The sequence below is a fragment of the Scyliorhinus canicula genome, chromosome 3 (assembly GCF_902713615.1).
Source record: "Scyliorhinus canicula chromosome 3, sScyCan1.1, whole genome shotgun sequence".
NCBI lineage: Eukaryota > Metazoa > Chordata > Chondrichthyes > Carcharhiniformes > Scyliorhinidae > Scyliorhinus > Scyliorhinus canicula.
In genome coordinates this window covers 84,558,209-84,579,892 of record NC_052148.1, presented here as the reverse complement: position 1 = coordinate 84,579,892, position 21,684 = coordinate 84,558,209, and the positions used below count along the sequence as shown (strand labels likewise).

General features: G+C 46.6%; 1 protein-coding gene across 20 annotated transcripts in view; it reads right to left on the bottom strand.

The window, feature by feature from the left end:
- LOC119962769 (protein unc-13 homolog B-like) overlaps positions 1 to 21,684 on the bottom strand; it is a 746,238-nt gene that overhangs the window by 30,552 nt on the left and 694,002 nt on the right. For 18 of the 20 annotated variants that reach the window (XM_038790824.1, XM_038790825.1, XM_038790823.1 and 15 more), the window contains 2 exons: positions 2,115 to 2,171; positions 1,167 to 1,247 (listed from right to left, as the gene is read on the bottom strand). In XM_038790824.1, coding sequence (XP_038646752.1) covers positions 1,167 to 1,247; positions 2,115 to 2,171 — 138 coding nt within the window. Of the gene's footprint in view, positions 1 to 1,166; positions 1,248 to 2,114; positions 2,172 to 12,720; positions 12,777 to 21,684 lie in introns of those variants that run through there. The other 2 variants (XR_005459949.1, XM_038790812.1) reach the window with 2 other exon arrangements.

Here is a 21,684-nt window from a genome sequence, read left to right as displayed (position 1 = left end):
TGTGTTTCAAAAGATTTTTGTATTAAAACCTCAAAATAAATTACACTAAAAACTACAGTGGTAATAATAGCAGACAAGTGCTTTGTCTCTGCTATTTTACAGAACTATTAATGCATGTAAAAGAAAGAGAATAAACAATTTTGCTAAAACAACTGTCAGAAGGCTGACATTCAAATGCATTAAATAGCATTTACTACACTGTCAACAGTAATTTCCAAACTATATTGCACTTTTTCTTCTCTGTCAATTAAGGTTTATTGTGTTGGACTAGAAATAAAAATGATTGCATGCTGCAATCCTTCAAGATTTATTTTGTTCTTAGGTAGACCTAATGACTGCATCAACCAGAGATGTGCAATCTATTGGCAACAAGGCAAGTAAATTGAAAATAGCATTTAAAATTACAGAACGTAACTGGACTCTACAACTCTTCCACAAAAACCTGTATCAAACACCACTGCAGTAAAATTTTAATCATGAAACCATTGGTATGTTCAAATAAAGATTGGAAATACATTCATACAAGGGAACAACCATCCAATGTCATCAAAGCAGCCTGGGCCAGTCTCGAAGAAAATACATTTTTACATCAATCAACAGCTGGGCATGTCTCATCAAGATGGATTTTAGCAGTTTATTAAGCATCTTATTGGGAACAAACACTTGATAAACATAACATTAAGTGTGATGCTCATCAATTAAATTTAAAAATTTGTTTGTAACCAATGTTGAAAGAAAATAACACCTTATAGGTTACTTTGATAAGCTCCACTCCCAACTTACAACCAACGCAATTGATGGTATCTACCAGAATTGACAGTATCTGACCCTTTAATCAATATGTTTGCTGCTGACACATTCTGATTGTGTTTTTAAATTGATCTGATTGCTCAATATTCTCAATCCTTGTGAATATGATGATTTTTCATGTGAAGCAACAAGCTGGCCACATATTGAAATACAAACAGCCTTAAAACAAAACACTTTGGTACAACCTGAAGAACATTAACAGATATAAGAAAAAAGTTAGCTCTGTGGGAAAGCATGACGAGGTATATCCAACAAGTCTTAAGGTCTGGTTGCTTACACAAGATTGGAATTATTCAGACTTTTTCCTCATATCAGTTACATAGATTAATTTAGAAAATAAGCTAAATTTCTCTCACCTTAATTGTGTCCAGTGCCAAATCCATAATAGCACATTGTTTTGGTGTAAGGCTTTTGGCTTCTTCCCGAACCATGTGATCCTGGAAAATTAGGATCTCACAGTCAGACATTACATAAAATGAGAATAATGCTTACAAATTGCTTGAAGGGACGATTTTTTCTGCCTATTGTGACAAAGGGTCCAAAACATCAAACTGAGCTTGTTTTTTATTTGTGGATAAATAATTTGCTAAAAGTCTAATGACTTCCTCAAATCTGCCTGTTGAAAACTCCCTAAAAGCTTGAGAGTTAACCACCCAAACTCTTGCCATGCAGCAAGAGCACATTTGCCATTAATTGTACTCAAATAACATAATACGGATTTTGTGCTTCAAGAAAGGAAAAAGAAACAACAACTGATTCAGTATTGAGATGCGTTAGGGAACTTGCATGGTTGCTCATTTTTGTTCAAAAACAGCCAATGTTACCTGAAATGTAATAATTCTAGAAATTCCAACACAACTGAATATCTGCTTATGGTCAATTTAGTTTGTTTCCTTCTCATGGTCCTGTGAAACAGATTGTTTATTCCAGTTCCATTCCAGAGAACGGGAGAGTACACATTTCTGCTTCACTGGAGGATTCTATCTGAAATCAAGTTCCCTTATAAATATTGGTATTTGCGACAGAAAACAATAATTTTTATGTTTTGATTTCTCATCCTTTTGTTGTGATAATTACAAGGTAACATTGTATAATGCACACTGGAAAAGCACTTTTTTGGAAACAGATTGCAAATAGCATTCATACAGTACATGAGAGAAGCAAAAATAATTTATTTTAATTGCTTACAGAATTTTGTTTTTAAATTAAAAACACACCAAGCTTTCTTTTGCTTGAATACAAGGCATGCATTTTTCTATACAGCATACAGGTTTACTGCTCGTGCAACATAAATACATTGATACCTTCAGCTTTGATAACTGCCCCAGTTCTTTAGCAGCAGTGAAAATCAACTGCGTACCCTGTGATTGCATGCATTAGAAGGGAGAAAAACAATTAAATGTTGAAAATTTTACAAAATCTTGGAAAGCTATTAAACAAAATAAGTGGACTGCAAGTACTATACATGTATAACACACATTTTATGATCTGGATTTCACAGTCAGCAAAAGAGTGTCATGCATTCGCCGCTGATCTCAAAACAAGCTTCCCACAACTACCTAGCCATCTCTACGGTGTGTATTTTGCCACACATAGTTGGTTTGATTCTGGCGTAAACTCTAGTACATTGTCAGGCATTCAGAAACAGTCATGTCATGAGGCAGGCTAAGCAACCAATCACACTGAAAAACCACAAATCAACAAACCAGGAAGTAAAATGCAGTGATCATTTACATTTTATAAATTTTATGGACAACAAATAAAGATTGGGAAGTACGAAAATAAGGTAGAGGCTGAAATATATTCAGCAAACATTAAAAAATATATATTGTATTGAAAACCTATATAATTTTTGTCACATTCATATAAGGGAACATTTGAAGTTCCACAAATATAAAATTCATATTTAAAGCCAAGAGTTCAGTTGCAGTTATGACATACTATGCCATTAAAATCCTGTCACACCTCATTAACAAGGCATAACTTTTTCAGTTTTCTTTTGCGATATTACAGCATAAACAGGGAAGTACTTCTCCGTTCAGTGATTTCTAAAGATTGTCATCTACAGAGACTTCATAACACAACTGGTGGAGGAAATCACGATCAGCAACTTTTGAACTTCTGTGCATCTGTAGATGCCGAAAGGTCCTGTCAGACGTAATGAATTTTTTTCAGACGTAATGATGACAGCACGAGCAGTTTCACTGTAATAACCACCACAAAATACAGACCTAACTATTCCATAATTTACAGATTTTAAAATCTGAAAGCATCTAATTACCAATTAAATTATAACATGAATTATCTTTCAAATAGAGGAATCTCCGGTGTCTCTTAGAAAATCTTGCTTATGAATTAATCTGCTACATAACCCTTGAGGTAATAATTCATCTATCAGTGACCCAGTATGTTCCCAGAGATTAAAGAAATTGACTGAATCAAAGATGTGTCTGGTTCATATCCATTTATATAATTAAATGTCTTGTGCCTCATTATAGTTTCACACCTCTCAAAGGCATCACATCCCTGAAGGAGAGCCACAGAAGTCCCAGTCCTCAACAGGATAACACGCCATCTGCCTGGGCCTGAAAAAGGAAAGGGGCTATACAAAAATAACTAACTCACACTAGGGGGACCTCCCTCAAACATAGCAAAAACAGAACTAATCCTACAAACCCCTTCCCTCCACCCCTCATCCCCGATCCAGCTCTGCTCATCGTCCACCAAGGATACATTAGAGAAAAGAAACTGTACACAAATCCCAAACTAAACATTCAGTATAATATGATATAAACTTACTAAATCTGGAAAATCAACAGTGCAGAACATCACACCCAAATTATTCACTTCTCTGCAAGCAAATGTATTGATATCAGCAGAAAACACATTATTATCAGGGAACAAGGTCCAAGATAACAACGGAGATGTGAGGCCATTATCAGGATAAAGACTTCTCGACCAGCGCACGAAGAAAGTAGAATCAAGGAGAAAACAAGATCAAAAATAATGACCAATTTTCAGAATCTTACACGAATTTCAACAATTGAAGCACAAAGCCACGAAACCTCACTGCCATCTCACCCGATCTCAAGCTGCCTACAACCTAGGATACAGCTGGGGGGGCGGGGGCTTGACCCAGCCAGTTCAGCCGTCTCCAACCCCTCTCTCCACCGACATCAGGAGCAGGACAATACAGGACCAGGGGTCGGGAGGCCAATCTTACCCCCAGCCTCGAAGACAGGATTAAATGTGGTGCATTGGTAGTGCTTTCTCTGCAACAAAACCTCCTTGTGCACCTTCAGACCCTCCATAGAAATGCCTCGCAACTCTTGAAATTGGCTTTGAAAACCTGCATCGCAGAGCCGAGACATTCAAACGGATTAATATCATTGTAGGCAGTCATCATCCATTGGTATACACCGCACTGTCAGGGTGGGAGACCTCCAAAAAGTAGCTACGCCACTGAAGACAAGGTCCCACCCCAACTCAACACCCTCCAGATGCCACAGATCATGGGGAGAATGTGCAAACTCCACATGGACAGTGACCCAGGGCCGGGATTCGAAACCGGGTCCTCAGCACCGCAGTCCCAGTGCTAACCACTGCGCCACGTGCCGCCCTAATGTTGTAACATAATGAAAACAATGTAAACCAAATAAAGACATAAAAGAAATATGCACACTAGATTAAATAAAAAACAAAAAAAAAGATTAAAAGGCCAGAAGAGCCGGAGCTCACTTGTCCCGTGCTCACATCACGTGACCCCCATGAAATTCTTCTTGGTGACTTCAAAACATATGTTGGTGCAGATCACCAGGCATGGGAGAGGGTTATCTGAAAAAAAGGGTTGGCATTTTGTAATAACAACGGTCTCCTTGGGCAGCCCGATGGCGTAGTGGTTAGCATTGCTGCCTTATGGCGCTGAGGACCCGGATTCGGTCCCGGCCCTGGGTCACTGACCATGTGGAGTTTTTGCACATTCTCCCCGTGTCTGCATGGGTCTCACCCCCACAACCGATCACTCCATGACCCTCCCGACGCCCACGTGCGGGTTGAGACCCCGAGTTTGAAAAACCCTGGTCTAATCGACTATGTAATCACCAGGCAGAGAGACAGGCAGGATGTGCGTGTAATGAAAGAAGATGGTACTGATGACTGGACTGATTACTGTCTTAACATTTCCGAGCTAAACATCAAGATCTATTCCTCTGGCCATCCTCTGGGAGATCGAGAAGTATCCCAATGTCTCAAGGCAAGCAAGCAATCACAAAGGAACTTCTCAGATAAACTAGAGTGAAAATGGACACTTACTACACTGTATGGACACCTACTACTACTACACTGAAGATGACTGGGTGACCTTCAGGGGTACAGTGTATTCCACTGCTTTAAAGACCCTTGGCCCTATCTCTCATAAGCATCTAGATTGGTTTGATCAAAACAATAAGGTAATGCCACTCCGACTGGCACCAAAACCGGTGCCAACGGTCTTTTGACGCCGGCCGGCGTCGGGGCTGGCCGAAAGGCCTTCGTCGGTTCGCACATGCGTCAGTGCGTCAGCTACCACTGACGTCACCACCGGCGCATGCGCGGTAGGAGGGTTCTCTTCCGCCTCCGCCATGGTGGAGGCCCTGGCAGCGGCAGGAGAAAAAGAGTGCCCCCACGGCACTGGCCCGCCCGCCGATCGGTGGGCCCCGATCACGGGCCTGGCCACCGTGGGGGCACACCCCGGGGTCCGATCGCCCGCGCCTCCCCCAGGACCCCGAGGGCCCGCTCGCACCGCCAATCCCTCCGCCACCAGAGGTGGTTGAAACCACATGGGCGGGATTGGCCTCTCAGCGGCGGGATTTCGGCCCATCGCGGGCCGGAGAATCGCCGCAGGGGGCTCGCCGATCGGCGCGGCGCGATTCCCGCCCCCGCCAATTCCCGGGTTGCGGAGAATTCCGGCCATGGTGCCTATCAAAATATCTGCAGGACTGTCCAATGGACAATCGGAGAGATGCAAAACACTTCGCTCAAATCAGAAAGCAGATGAACTTCAGACATATGCAAACCACAAAGACTGGAACATATTCTACGATACTCTGAAATCTGTCTCTAGGTCCTAGTCTACTTGATCTCACCAATCCTTGGTATCGACCTGTCAATACGGGGGTTCACAGGAAAAGCTCAAATTCTAGAAATATGTCAGACACTTCAACTACACCCTTAATCGGCCTTCTTCCTTCAATGAAGAAGCAATCAACAGGTTGCCACAAGTTGGCATAAACTTCTCTCTTGATGACCTATCTACAATGTTAGAAACAACAAATGCTATCAAACTCTAATCTAGCGGCAAAGTTCCAGGGGCTGGTGCTATCCCAACTGATGTCTTCAAGGCGGAGGTCAACACTTGGTCAAGGAGTTCATTAAAAACTCTTTGAGTCTATATGGGAGCAAGGAATCATTTTGCAAGAATACAATGATGCCTCCATTGCCGATGCATTCAAGCGGAAAGGAATTTGCCTATTTGGAACAAGCATAGAGGAATCTCACTCCTTTCCATCATCGGTAAAATCTTCATCCAAATCCTTCGGAACTGCTTGCTGCAACATCTCGATCAAGATGTGCTGACAAGAGTGTCAGTGTTGTTTCAGAAATGTTCAAGGAACCACTGATAAGGTGTTCACACTTGAAAAGCTCCAGGAGAAATACTAGAAATAGAACATGCGTCTCTACACCATGTTCATTGCCTTTGGCACAGTCAGGCATGAGGGTTTGGAAGGTAATTGGAGTAGTTCAGCTGCCCTGAGAAATTCGTCACAATGGTTGAACAGTTCCTTGACAGCATTGTTGATGGCCTGGATGACAGTAATTCTTCCGACCCACTCCCAGTTGATGGAATTAGAAAGGATTATGTTCAGGCACCAATCCTCTTCAGCGTGCTTTTCTCCACCATGCTCTCCGATGCTATCCTTGATGGTAATCTTGGAACCAAAATCAGATATTGCACGGGCAGGAATATGTTCAATCTGAGACTGCTGCAGGCAAAGGCAAAGCTTTCCAAGGACATATTTCGTAATTTCCTGTTTGCTGATGACTGTGCACCAGCTCCCTGTTCTGAGCTGGGCATACATTGCAGCAAGAACTTCTCTATTGCATGAAACAACTCTGCCTTACGATCAGTACAACAAAAACTGAAGTGATGTGCCAGCCTGCTCCAGGAAAGCTCATCTTGAACCCATGATGAAGACCTGTCGGAAATGGATAAGTTCACTTATCTTAGCAGTACATTCTCTCAAAGCTGTCTATATTGATGATCACATGCAAGAATTTCCAAAACACTGAGTGCTCCCTCAAGCTGGCAAGCCAAGCATCCACATCATACTGGGACAGTCACAACTTAGTTGAGTTGGTCATGTAATTAGAATGCCTGACATTCGCTAACCATAGACAGCTCGAATCTCGGGTGCACTCTCATGGTGGTCAAAGGAAGCATCACAAGGACAATGTGAAGGCTTTACCTTGGATATTGACTTTGAGTCCTGGGAAAAGCTCACCCAAAAATCCCTCCTTCGAAAACAAGTTCATCTCAGAGGCAGAGAGAAAATGCAAGAAGAGAAATTCCTGAGCCAGCAACTTGTCCAAACTCAACTGATATCCTGTCCTATTTTCTACAGAACCTCTGGGTGCAGAAGGACCTTAACAGTTACCTACATATCCAAAACCCTACCACACACCTAGATGATGAACAGTGTGCTCTTCACCTTGAACAACGAAGAAAGGAGACTGGTAATGGTCATTGCCAAGCACTTGTGTGGTCCTAATGTTACTTAGAACCATAGAATGCTTACAGTGCAGAATGGGCTATTCGGCCCCTCGAGTCTGCATTAACCCTTCGAAAGAACACCCTATTTAGGCCCCGCTCCTGCCCTATCTCCATAACCTCACCCAATCTTTGGGCACAAAGCTGCAATTTAGCATGGCCAACCCACCTGACCTGCACATCTTTGGACTGTGGGGGGAAACTGGAGCATCCGGAGGAAACCCACGCAGACAACAGGAGAATGTACAAACTCCACAGACAGTCACTCAAGGTCAGAGTTGAACCCGGGGCCCTAGCGCTGTGAGGCAGCATTGCCACTGTGCCACCCAATGCAACACCATCCCGAGTAGTCTTGCTGAATTTGAGCATGGACTGCTTCATTATCGGAGGAATTATGAATGGTGCTGAACATTATGCAATCATCGGTGCATATCCCCACACCTGTGTACCTTGTATCTATCATAACTCTCAAATACATTGCAAATTATATTGTACATTATTATTCAGTGTAATTTGCTTCACAAACATCCTTGTGTAATGTAATTTGCAATGTATTTGTGAGTGTGCATCATAAACCATTAGAAATTGCTGCGTTTTTAATACCAATTGATATACAAGATTGACTCCTAGTCATAGGCTATGTACAAAATAGTGTTTACAATGACTTATGTATGTTGTGGTCCAGAAAAGCTTTTGATGATCAGCTGTGGTCCGCACAAAGTAATACCCTGAGGAACTTCTGCATTAATGCTCTTGGGCTGATATAATGTTGCCTCCAAAACCACAACCATCTTCCTCTGTGCCAGCAACATCAGACAGCGGAAAGTTTGTACTGATTCCCACTGGCAACATGGAGGCAACCTCAGACCGGTCAGTAAAAATTATAATTTAAAGGGTTAAAAGTGGTAAAATTGAAGGGAATGGTGATTAGGAATTTGTTGTGACCTCGTGAGGGATGGGAGAAGATGCAGAAAAGATGTACAAGAATGTTTCCAGGGTGGAGAGACTATTGTTACATGGATAAATTGGTGAGGCTTGGTCTGTTATGCTCTGAAAAGAGAAGGTTGAGAGGAGATTTGATAGAGGTGTTCAAAATCATGAAGGGTCCAGACAGAGAAATAGATCCCAATGTTTGGAATAATCGAGAACCAGATTTTATGGTTTATGGCAAAAGAACCAAAGGTGACACAGGAGGAAAAGCTGTTCTTATGCAGCTGCTTAGGGTCTGGAATGTACAGTCTGAGAAGGTGGCAGAGGCAAATCCAATCCAAAAGCAACTGCAGAAAAACAAATTTGAGCATCTGCCCACAACCCCTGACTTTCCCTCCTAAATCTCAACCCCCGACCACCTACTCATCTCTCTCTCCCCCCCCCCCCCCCCCCCCAACCGCCCTTCCCACACAATTAGATTTGCTTCAGTAAATGTGCAGCAATTTTATCTTCAATCACCAGAGGGAGACATACACCACAAATCGCAACTCAGTATTTTAGTTTCAGTTATACATTTGTTTCCCTTTTAAAGAGTCATGTGTAAAGGAGTAATTTTCTACATTATTAATTGAACATCAAAAATAGCAGCTGAGCAACACAAAATCAAATTTAGATATTTTGTGAAAACACCGATATTTGCCAGGTGGCACAAAGAGACCAGGGATGTGAGTCTGGGGCCTGGGAAGGTGGAAATATTTGGGAGTGTGAAGGACCTGCAGAATTTAATAGCAAGATCTCAATAACCCTTTGGATGGCGTATTAGAGATCTCAGGGATGGAGGGCGGGCTGGGAAGGGGTGAAGAGATTGAAGGGCTGAGGGAGGAGAGGGGCAAACAATGGGTGAAACTGTGTGGTAAGTGGAAGAGAGATTGCAGGGAACGGTGTGCTAGAGGAGCCAGGGACGCAATTCTGCTCCTCCCAGCACACAAGCAGGGCTGATAAAACTGCTGGATCTAGCAGCTCTGGCTGGGTTTCCCTACAGCCATTAAACTAGGCTCTCAAATTCTGAGGAACGGAGGGAGCATCAATTAAATATTACAACGGCAGGCATGCGTCTGCATCGTGGGTTACTTGGATGTCCCCAAACTTACTGCAACTAACATTTCCAGGTCAGGATAGTGTGTGGCTTGGAGGGGAACTTGGTGTTCTCATGCATTTGCTGCCTTTGTCCTTCCAAATCAAAATTCCTGAACTTTTGCTCTGGGGGCCACATTTTCATATTTTCTCACTCAGGGGGCCGATGAACAAATTTTGTCCAGGTAAGATTTGTCAGAAACCAAAGGGCCCGATCTAACCAAATAGGAACCATGTCCCATAGTGAGCACATTTAGCTGCATGTTTACCGGCGCTCATAGTGCTGAGAAATACAACGCGATATAACCTGACTCCGCCTCAGTGGGAAATGCCCTGATGAGGCCGCACTTAACCCCGTTTTCTGCACCATTTTCTGCAGTGAAGAGCTCTGCTTGCCGGAACTTCTCAGTGCAGCGAGAGATCAGGGCGCCATTGTTAAATGGCATTCCGATCTCTCAAATACCCAACCCAACCCCCGATTCTCCCCCCCCCCCCCCCCACCCCCAACCAGCCCCACTCACTGTAAGGGGGGGGGTTTCCGCCCCATCGCCTGCAACCCCCTGCCCAATCACCGGTGCACACAAAATGACACCTTGGTACCTTGGCAGTGCCAGCCTGGCAGTGCCCCTGCCAGCTGGCAGTGCCACCTAGGCACCGTGGCACTGCAAGGCTAGCACAAAGGTGGCACTGGCAGGGTGCCCAAGTGGCAGGTTTTCACCCTGCCCAGAGGGCAAGCACCTGTGCACCTTCAATCCCCAGGAACAGCCCCACAAGTGCCGTTCCATCCATTTGTGAGGACCAGTACTGAACAGCGCTCGCCCAAGATCTCCAAGACAAGGGAGTTAGATCCCACGCCTTGGGTCAATCTTGGGAATGCACATCAGCTGTCTCGCTCTAAAGTGAAGATTTGCTAAAAAGTGATCCCGTCCACAATGGGCACGCTTCACATCATGACGTCTCACGAGATCGCGTTAGTTCTCGCGAGACGTGTCGAGCTGGGTAGCTCTCGAGAGGAATCTACCGACATTTACTGGCCACGTTGCATTGTGGCGCACTGCTTTTTAGATGCATTATGGACGGTAAATTGCGCCTTAAATTTTAAAAGAAGTTGAAGTATTAAAGAAACAATTATTGAACAAGTGTTAAGCAATATCATAGCAACAGATTGTTGAGTTAAAAAAGAGTAAGCAATAACAATTACTACACTGTTAGAGGGTTAGTGTATGTGGGTGTGTGCATGTGTAAGGTAATCTTACACTCAGCAATGCCCACTCACCCATTAAGTCACTCACCCCCATTAACCCAGTCAGTCACACACACACATTCCCACACACACACTCCCACATACTCAATCGCTCACTCACTCCCACACACCCAGTCAGTCACCATCTCCTCTGCAGTCCACCGAAAGGACAAAACCGCAACCTCCTCCGGCCCGACCCAACTTTGTTTTCCCTGGTCTGTCAAGACTCCACCCTCCCAGGTCCCATCGTACAAGTCTCCTGGGCTCTGCTTGTCTCCCAGTGCTCTGGCCCCAATTTACCTTTGCTTCTCTTGCCCACCAGCCTTCAGCACAGTGTCCACTGTCCCACCAATTAGAGACCATTTCTCTCCCTCATTTGCTGGTGAGCGCATCAGCGGCAAGCACGGGCAGCCTGTGGTTGGAGGAGCAGCCCCAAGCAGAATATTGCACTGAAACTCAACTAGTTGACAGAAATTTTTACAAGTGCGTCCAGGGGCTGCATAGAGGGGCTTTGCAAGCCACACCTTGGACAAGCCTCTTGTCTCTCTGCTTCATTAAGTCTCATTCAATCTCATCACAGTGAATGTCGTTTTGTTCCACATACGCTGCACCAACAAAGGGCAATACACATGTAACACTTGCATCCCAGGCAGGCATTATGTGATCACATGAGAATTGTTCATCAAGATTATTTATCCTGATGCTGTCTCACTGACATATGTACATTTTGAATGTTATAAGTATTCGTCGCAACTAACGGGAGTCTTTTCACTCATGCGCACTTTGCAATGGTGTTTATATTATGACCGCGAGGTTTTGGGAAAAGTTGTCTTCATCGTCAAGTACCATGGGCGCGATTCTCCGCTCCCCACGCCGGGTGGGAGAATCGCGGGAGGGCCGGGTGAATCACGACACGCCGCCCTGGCACCCCCCGCGATTCTCCCACGCCCCCTAAAATGGCATGTCACGTTTTGCGACACGCCGCTCGGAGAATCGCCGTTCGCCGTTTCTCACGGCGACCGGCGATTCTCCGGCCTGGATGGGCCGAGCGGCCTGACAAATCCGACCGGTTCACGCCGGCGTCAACCACACCTGGTCGCTGCCGACGTGAACATCGCGCGACCAGTAAGTGTGGGGCCTGTGGGTGGCGGAGGGAGGATCGAGCACCACGGGCGTGCTCATCAGATGTCTGACCCGCAATCGGTGCCCACCGATCGTCGGGCCGGCGTTTGTAAACGACGCACTCTTTTCCCTCCGCCGCCCCGCAAGATCAAGCCGCCATGTCTTGTGGGGCAGCGGAGGGGAAGACGGCAACCGCGCATGCGCAGGTTGGAGCTGGCCAACCTGCGCATGCGCGGCTGACGTCACTGCGGCGCCGCCGGCCGCGTCATTCCCGGTGCGCTGCTTTGACACAAGTGTCAAGGCCGGGCGCTCGGGATTCACGCGCTGCCGCTCCTAGCCCCCCCCCCCCCCCCCCCCCTGGGGGGGGGGGGGGGGGGGGGGGGAAGAGAGAGAGAATAGGGGGCGAGGAACGGCCTCCAATGCCGGAGTGAAACACTCCGGGTTTCACTCCGCCGTCGGCTGTTTCTCTCCATTTCGGAGAATCGCGCCCCATAGCTTTTCATGCCTCCCTGCAGTGTTATTTTGTCTCTGCGTTTAAGGCTGAATATTATTCTTTTATTAGATCCAACTGTCCCCATGCATGATGCTGAATGATGGAAGTTGGTTCCGCTCGGTGACATTTGAAATGTTTGCGAGACGAAAATGAGTGTATGCTGTGATGAAATTGTCTACTTACCTGTGAGGATCTTACTTTACTCCTGAATAGCTGTATAGCGATACTTCACGCAATCCCTGTGAAGTCACAAAATGCAAATCAATATGGAATTCACTGCATGACTGTGCACTCATTGAAAGAATTAACTTTTGTAATATGGACAATGTCAAGGACTGTAATGGTATGAAAGTGCACCTCCTGAGTGCTCAGCAGTATTGATGAAGGGAATAAATGATCATTCACTGCTGTGTCAAAACTGATTGATCCATGTCTCTCTTAAATATCAAGACAATGCAGGATGTAAACTTGATGGACCTCCGCCGAAGGCAGGATAATGAGTGTTTATCACGAATCACACAATAGTCCTGCTGAACCACTCTCTGTAAGGACAATGCTAACATAACTCGTAGCTTTGCATGTATGCTGTTTTGCAACAGATCATGGTGTCCTGATGTCCAATGTCATCTTGGGGCTGATTATTAAGATGTAGCCTCTGCTTTATTCGTGGATGAGAGTTGTCGTTTGGAGATGCAGCGTTGTCTGGATATTGCTCTCTCTTGAGATGATCAAGTGTTAACCATTGACAAATGTTTTTTTTTATCTTAGAGCCACCTTGCTATGCTGCTGTTATACTGGCATGAGGGCATCCATGTGTGAAAAAGCGTTTCAGCCTCTTGAAGGTTGCCATGGCCACTGACTTGTTTATGCCATGGTTGAAACGATTACACTATGTGTAAATGCTTAAGTGTGTGCGCTAGTGGAGTGTTTATCACATTCCAGAGCGGTCACATGGCTCTAGGCTGCTGCATCTTCCAAGGATAACCCCGTCAATAGGGTTGAATAATCATTGTGAGATGGATTACCTTTCCTAATATGTTGAAAGTAACAATGAAGGTGCTGCTTTGCTTGAATTGAAGCCTGAAGATAATTGCACTCGTACCAACTTGTCTTCACCGTATTCCTCCTGGAATCTTGTAACTAGAAATTCCTCATGGGCACATCTGCCATGCCGTGTCAATGCAATGGCATCCTTATGTGGCTCATTGAATCGTCGCCCTCTTCAGATTCATCTTCTTCAATGTCCTCCACGTTTGAGGAAATGTCTACCTCCTCCATGTCTCCCAGTGGCAACACATCATCCCTTTGCAATGCCAGAATGAGCAAGGCGCAGTGAACAACAATGATGTGGGGACACTCTGCTGTGAGTACTGGAGAGCTCCACTTGACAGGTCCAAACATCTTTAAACAGCCAATAGTATGCTCTATTAAGGGCCTTGTGGCAGAATATGTAGCACTGCATTTCTCATTAGATGCACTCTGGCCAACAAACAGGCGCCATTAACCATGTCTTCTGGGGGCTTTGTAACCAAAGAGCCAACCCTCCCACACCTGGGAGTGACTCAAACGTACAAGCTGTGTGAACTCCCAAGCACAGTCATGCTCGATTTGCCATCTGTGATCACATGTGAGCTGGACGTTCAGAGGGTTAAATCCTTTTCTTTTAATGAATCTCACTGGCTGCTGCCAGGGTGCTCGCAAGGCCATAAGTGTGCAGTCGATGGTGTCCTACACTTGCGAGAAGCCTGAGCAAATCCTACAGCCTTGTTTGTTTCATCCATGCGAAATTGCACATCATGGTAAGCTTAATTGAAAAGGGCATTTGTCACCTCCCTTACGCATTTGTGTATCGCCAATTGTGATATTCCGCAAAGGTCCTCAGTCGAGCTCTGAAAGAATCCGCAGGCAAAAATGTTTAGTGCGGCCGCAACCTTAAAAGCAACAAGTATTGGCCCTCCAGTCCGTACAGTTTTCCTGATGGAGAATGATGCAAATATGAGCTACCTTGACAAGTGAAGGCACCTGCGACACTGTCTTTCACTCATATCCATGTATGAGCTATGTCTTCCAAAGATCCCTGGTCATACCAAATGTGCTTTGAGGATTTGGCCCTTCCTCGTCGGCATATGGCTTTTCCTGGAACCCTCACAGGTTCTTGATCCTCACAGCAACAGTCTTCCCTGCACTGTGACAATCGGCTATGGGTTTTTCTTTTGCTTTTTCAAATTAAAGCTATCAAGAAGGCGGAATTACCTGCAGTCTGCATGCTACATTTGCATCTGTGAATGGATACAATTGAGCAGTCAATGGTAGTTTCCATGGAATGGTCTCCATCCATATACAAGGCAGGGATGAAATCTCCAGCCCTTGACTTTCCCTCAGCCTGCATAACGCATACCAACGACGCCCCTTGCAGGCTAATATTATCCTGGAGGATGTCTCATGGCTGAACTTTCTCCTCGGACATGACTGCACATTCATAACGAGGGTCTTAATTTTGGCCAAAAGACCCAAGTCTGAGCATTCACTGTCAGCTTGGATGTCCTTCAGGGAGAATAATTACTGATACCCAATCCATGCACCGATGTCCCGATTGCAAATATCTATCAATATAAAATGCTTCAAGAGGTTGGTCATGAAACACATCAACTTCATACTCCCAGAATGCCTTGATCCGCTGCAATTTGCATACCGCCACAACCGGTCCACAGCAGATGCTATCTGCCTGGCGCGACACTCATCCCTCAAGCATCTCGACAAGAAGGACTCCTACGTCAGACTCCTATTCATTGACTACAGCTCCGCCTTCAACACCATAATCCCAGCCAAGCTCATATCCAAACTCCAAAACCTAGGAGTTTTGGCTCCTTCCTCTGCAATTGGATCCTCAACTTCCTGACCCATAGACTACAATAAGTAAGGATAAACAACAACACCTCCTCCACGATAGTCCTCAATATTGGAGCCTTACAAGGCTGTGTACTTAGCCCCCGGCGGCTATACGCCCTGTATACACACGACTGCGTGGTAAAAATTGGCTCAAACTCCATCTACAAGTTTGCTGATGACACGACTGTAGTGGGTCCGATCTCAAACAATGATATGTGAGTCAGAGTACAGAAGGGAGAGAGAGAACCTCGTGGAGTGGGACAACAACAATCTCTTCCTCAATTTCAGCAAAGCTAAGGAGCTGGTCATTGACTTCAGGAAGCAAAGTGTCATACACACCCCTGCCTGCATCAATGGTGCCGAGGTGGACATAGTAGACAGCTTCAAATTCCTAGGTGTACACATCACGAACAATCTGTCCTGGTTCACCCACGGCAACGTTACGACCAAGAAAGCACAACAGCACCTATACGTCCTTCGGAAACTAAGGAAATTCTGCATTGTCCACATTGACTCATAACAATTTTTACAGATGCACCATAGAAAGCATCCTATCTGGCTGCCTCACAGCTTGGTATGGTAATTGCTCGGCACAAGACCGTAGAAAACTACAGAGAGTCGTGAACACAGCCCAATCCATCTCGTGAACCTGCCTCCAATCCATTGGCTCTGTCTACACTCCCGCTGCCTTGGGAAAGAGGGCAGCGTAATCCAAGACACCTCCCACCTGAGTTATTCTCTCTTCCAACCTCTTCCATCAGGCAATGGATACAAAAGTCTGAGAACACTCACTAACAGATTCAAAAACAGCTTCTTCCCCGCTGTTATAATAATAATCTTTATTGTCACAAGTAGGCATACATTAACACTGCAATGAAGTTACTGTGAAAAGCCCCTACTCACCACATTCCGGAGCCTATTCAGGTACACAGCTGGAGAATTCAGAATGTCCAAATTACCTAACAGCACAGCTTTTGGTACTTGTGGGAGGAAACCGGAGCATCCGGAGGAAACCCACACAGACACAGGGAGAATGTGCAGACTGCGCGTAGACAGTGTCCCAAGTCGGAATCGAACCTGGGACCCTGGCTTGTGAAGCAACATTGCTAACCACTGTGCTACCGTGCCGCCCAGATTTCTGAATGACCCTCTTACGAACTGAACTGATCTCTCCACGCATCTTCTCTACTATTGCAGCACTACACTCCGTATGTTTCACCCTATGTCTATGTATTTACATTGTGTATTTATCAGATGTCCTACATTTTTCATGCATGGAACTAGCTGTCTGGACTGTACGCAGAACAATACTTTTCACTGTACCTTGAAACACGTGACAATAAATCTAAATCTAAATCATTGATATATATTACGAATAGATGGGTCTCAAATACTGATCCTCGAAGTACCCCACTTGCCACAGCCTGCTAATGTGAGAATGACCCATTTATTCCTCCTCTCTGTTTTATACCTGTTAGCCAATCCTTAGTGCATATCAGTATATTGCCTCCTATCCCATATGATTTTATTTTACTAATCAACCTCCTGTGGGGGACTTTATCAAAAGTCTTCTGAAAATCCATAATACCACGTCCATCAACTCTCTTTTGTCAATTTTGTTTACCATTCGCAAATCCATGCTGACTTTGCCCAATCAGATCATGACTACCCAAGTGTCCATTACCTCTGTTTGTCGATGTACCATTTGTGAGTATTGGAGAGCTCCACTTGACAGGTCCAAACATCTTTAAACAGCCAATTCTTTTTTTGACTTGGCCGCAGAAAAATACTTTTCACTGTACTTCGGTACACGTGACAATAAATCAAATCAAATCAAATCACATTCTTTATAATAGATTCCAACATTTTCTTTACTCCTGATGTAAGGCAATCAGGTCTGTAGTTAGCTGTTTTCTCTCTCACTCCCTTCTTAAAGAGAGGGGTGATATATTTTACCTTCTAATCTTCAGGAACCATTCCAGAATGAATAGATGTGTTGGAAGATAATCACCAATGCATCCACTATCTCTATTGCAACCTCTTTCAACACTCTGGGATGCATAATATCATGTTCCGGAGACTTATCATTTTTCAATCCCATTAATTTCTCCAGTGCAACCTTGTTACTTATACAAATTCCTTCAACTCTGCATTCTCCCTAATCTCTTGGATCTCTACACCTGGGAGATTTCCTCATCTTCCTTAGTGAAAACAGACACAAACTTTAGCTTCTCTGCCATTTCTCTATTTCCCATTACGAATTTTCCTAACTCTGCCTGTAATGGACCCACATTAGCCTTAGCAAATCACTTCCTTTTTACATACCTATGGACTTACTTATTGATTTACAGGATTCAGATGCTTTCTCCGAATTCTGCCTCACAATGCCAAGACTCAAATCCCCAGGACCAAATTCCTTTGGTGACTGACTATTCCCATCACACAATAATGTGCACAACCGCCACTGCCCAGAGATGCCATTCCCTGCCCAAGGCCAGGACCAGGACTAGAATACCATACAGAGCCCTCTAACATAGTCTGCACAGGCCCAGGGCAGGCTCTGCAATATGGCTCCGACAGCGTGGCCTCAGCCCCAGGACAGTCATAGAACATAGAACAGTACAGCACAGAACAGGCCCTTCGGCCCTCAATGTTGTGCCGAGCCATGATCACCCTACTCAAACCCACGTATCCACCCTATACCCGTAACCCAACAACCCCCCCCTTAACCTTACTTTAATTAGGACACTACGGGCCATTTAGCATGGCCAATCCACCTAACCCGCACATCTTTGGACTGTGGGAGGAAACCGGAGTACCCGGAGGAAACCCACGCACACAGGGGGAGGACGTGCAGACTCCACACAGACAGTGACCCAGCCGGGAATTGAACCTGGGACCCTGGAGCTGTGAAGCATTTATGCTAACCACCATGCTACCCTGCTGCCCTCTGAGTCTCTGACTCTTCCTTGGACAATCTTATAACTCATTCCCCAGGTTTTTCACTACTACACTGTTCTTTGACCACCCCCCAGTCATGCCTCAGCCTCCCTCTGTCTCGAAGGAGATATTAGAAACATGCGAGGCAGCCTGGGGATGGCTGCCCAAATCACTGCTGGCACTCTGCTCACCCACTTGTAAAGGCAACAGTAAGTACAGCACAGCTGCCATTTGTCATTTGAAACTATCCCCCCTGCCTAGCTCTCCCTTCCTGCCTATGTCTGATGCCTCACCGGGACATCAAACTCGGCTCCGGGCCGCTTTGAAAATTGCATTGCATCACTGCCACTGACAGTGCAAGGTCGGGACCTGGAAATTTTCCAAATATCAGGGGCAGGATTTTCCGACCTGCCACCAGGTCAGAGAATCGCCGGGGGACGGCGCGAGTCCCGAATTCTCCGGTGCCAGGGATTTGGCGGGGGCGGGAATCGCGCCCCACCGGCCGGGGGCCCTTGGCAGCGGCCCTCTCGGTGATTCTCCGCCCTGCGATGGGCCAAGTGACTGCCCGTTTTTTGCCAGTCCCGCGGACGTAAATTGGAGTAGGTCCTTACCGGCGGGACCTGGCGGCGTGGGGGCCTCCGGGGTTCTTGGGGGGGGGGGGGGGGGGGTGCGGGGGATCTGGCCCCGGGGAGGTACCCCACGGTGGCCTGGCCCACGATTGGCACCCACCGATCCGCGGGCAGGCCTGTGCCATGGCAGCACTCTATTCTTCCGCACCGGCGGCTGCAACAGTCCGCCATTGCCGGTGCGGAAGCGAAGCCCTCTGCGCATGCGTGGGGATGACGCCAGCATATGCTGGCGCTCCCGTGCATGCGCCAACTCGCGATGGCCGGCGGAGGCCTTTCGCGCCGGTTGGCATGGCGCCAAGCCCCTTCCGCGCCTGCTGGCGGGGCGCAAACCACTCCGGGGCGGGCCTAGCCCCTGAAGGTTCGGAGGCTTCCCGCCTTTGGGGTGGCCCGACTCCGGAGTGGTTCACGCCACACCTCGGCGCCGGGAACCCCCGCCCCGCTGGGTAGGGGAGAATCCCGCCCCAGGTTTCCGATCCCAGAATGAAAATTCTGCCTTGGAGTCAATAGATGCGTGGTTAAATGCAAAAATTGCTGTCAGTGATTCAATGTTTCTCCATGAAGTGCACTGTCGAAGTCTCCACAATCAACAAATAAAAAAAATCACTGAACTGACGAAAGCTTTTCTCTTTACATATTAGTCTTGTAAAAATGGTACACCTTTGAAAAAGTTCACCTGACCCAAAATTTCACATGGCGTTTCAACGTTAACTTACACGACATCACTACAAAAGTGATGATTTTCTTTGGGTGCAATGTAGAGAGCAAAACAGGGGTTAGTTGCTTTATTTAGTTTTTTTAAATTTCTGTTGGGAGGTGGGTGTTAATGGCTAGGCCAGCATTTATTGCCCATCCTTAATTGCTCTTGAGAAGGGATTGGTGAGCTGCCTTCTTGAACCGCTACAGTCCATGTGGTGTACACACACGGTGCTGTTAGAGGGAGTTCCTGGATTTTTACCCTGCTGGCAGTGAAGAAATGCTATGGGCGGAATTCTCCGCAGGGGGCCGAAGTCGTGAAGGCCGTCGTGAACTCGGCCGAGGTTCACAACGGCCTCGGAGCCCGCTACCCGCACCTAATTCACCCCCACCCGGGGGGCTAGGAGCGGGCCTCCGTCTTTCTCGGCATGACCTCGTCACACCGAGAATGTGAAGTCATCCGCGCATGCGCGGGTTGCCGGTTCCAACCCGCGCATGCGCGGATGACGTCATCATGCAGACGGCATGAACCCGCGCATGCGCGGTGGCTGTCTTTCTCCTCAGCCGCCCGGGAAGACATGGCGGCTTGATCTTGCCGGGTGGAGGAGGGGAAAGAGTGCGTCTGTTTTGGACGCTGGCCCGACGATCGGTGGGCACCGATCGCGGGCCTGGCCCCTCCCGAGCACAGTTGCGGTGCTCCCGTCCAAATCGGGCCCCTAGATGCCCCAAACGGGCGCCTGTTTCACGAATGCAGCGACCATGTGTGGTTGCTGCCGTGGTGAAGCGGGTGTGAAGGGCCGGCCGCTCGGCCTCGGAGAATCGCCGTTCGCCGTGGAAAACGGCGAGCGCCGATTTTTCCGAGCCTGGGGGGGGGGGGGAAATCGCTGGGGGTGCCAGTGGGGCGTAAAAAATGTCGGGAGGCCCTCCCACGCCACGTGGGGAGCGGAGAATTCCGCCCTATATATTTCCAAATCAGGATAGTGAGTGTCTTGGAGAGGAAATTGCAGTTGGTGGTCTTACCATGCATTTGCTGCCCTTGCCCTTCTAGATGGTAGCAGTTGTGGGCTTGGAAGGTGCTGATAATGGATCCTTGCTGAGTTCCTGCAGTACATCCTGTAGATGATACACACCACTGCCACTATTTGTTAGTGGTGGAGGGAGTAACTGTTTGAGGATGGGTTGCTAATCAATTGGGCTGCTTTGCCCTGGATGGTGTTGAGCAACTTGAGTGTTGGGCAAGTGGAGAGTATTTAATCATATTCCTGGCTTGTACCTTGTAGATGGTGTTTTGGAGGTTGCAGGATTCCTCGCCTCTGACCTACTCTTATAGCCACAGTATTTAAGTGGCTAGTCCAGTTCAGTTTCTGGTCATTGGTAACCCCCAGGATGTTCATATTGGGAATTCAACGATGGTAATGCCACTGAATGTCAAGGGCCAATGGTTAGATCATCTCTTCTGGGGATGGTAGTTTCCTGGCACTTAAATGCCACGAATGTTACTCGCCACATGTCAACCCAAGTCTGGGTATTGTCCAGATCTTGCTGCATTTGGACATGGACTGCTTCAGGATGTGAGGAGTCATGAATGATGCTGAGCACTGTGCAATCATCAATGAACGTTACTGGGCAGCACAGTGGCGCAGTGCTTAGCACTGCTGCCTCATGGCACCGAGGTCCCAGGTTCGATCCCAGCTCTTGATCACTGTCTGTGTAGAGTTTGCACATTCTCCACGTGTCCGTGTGGGTTTCGCCCCCAAAACCCAAAGATGTGCAGAGTAGGTGGATTGGCCACGCTAAACTGCCCCTTAATTAAAAAAATGAATTGGGTACTCAAAAAAAAAATCTTATAATGGAAGGAAGATCATTGATGAAGCAGCGGCAGTATGATAACATTTATTCTTTGCCCCTCACACCTACTTTAAATACAATTGTTTCTTTATATTTAGAAGTAACATGACTGACATTCAACTGCCACACATTTTCTAATGTGGTATTG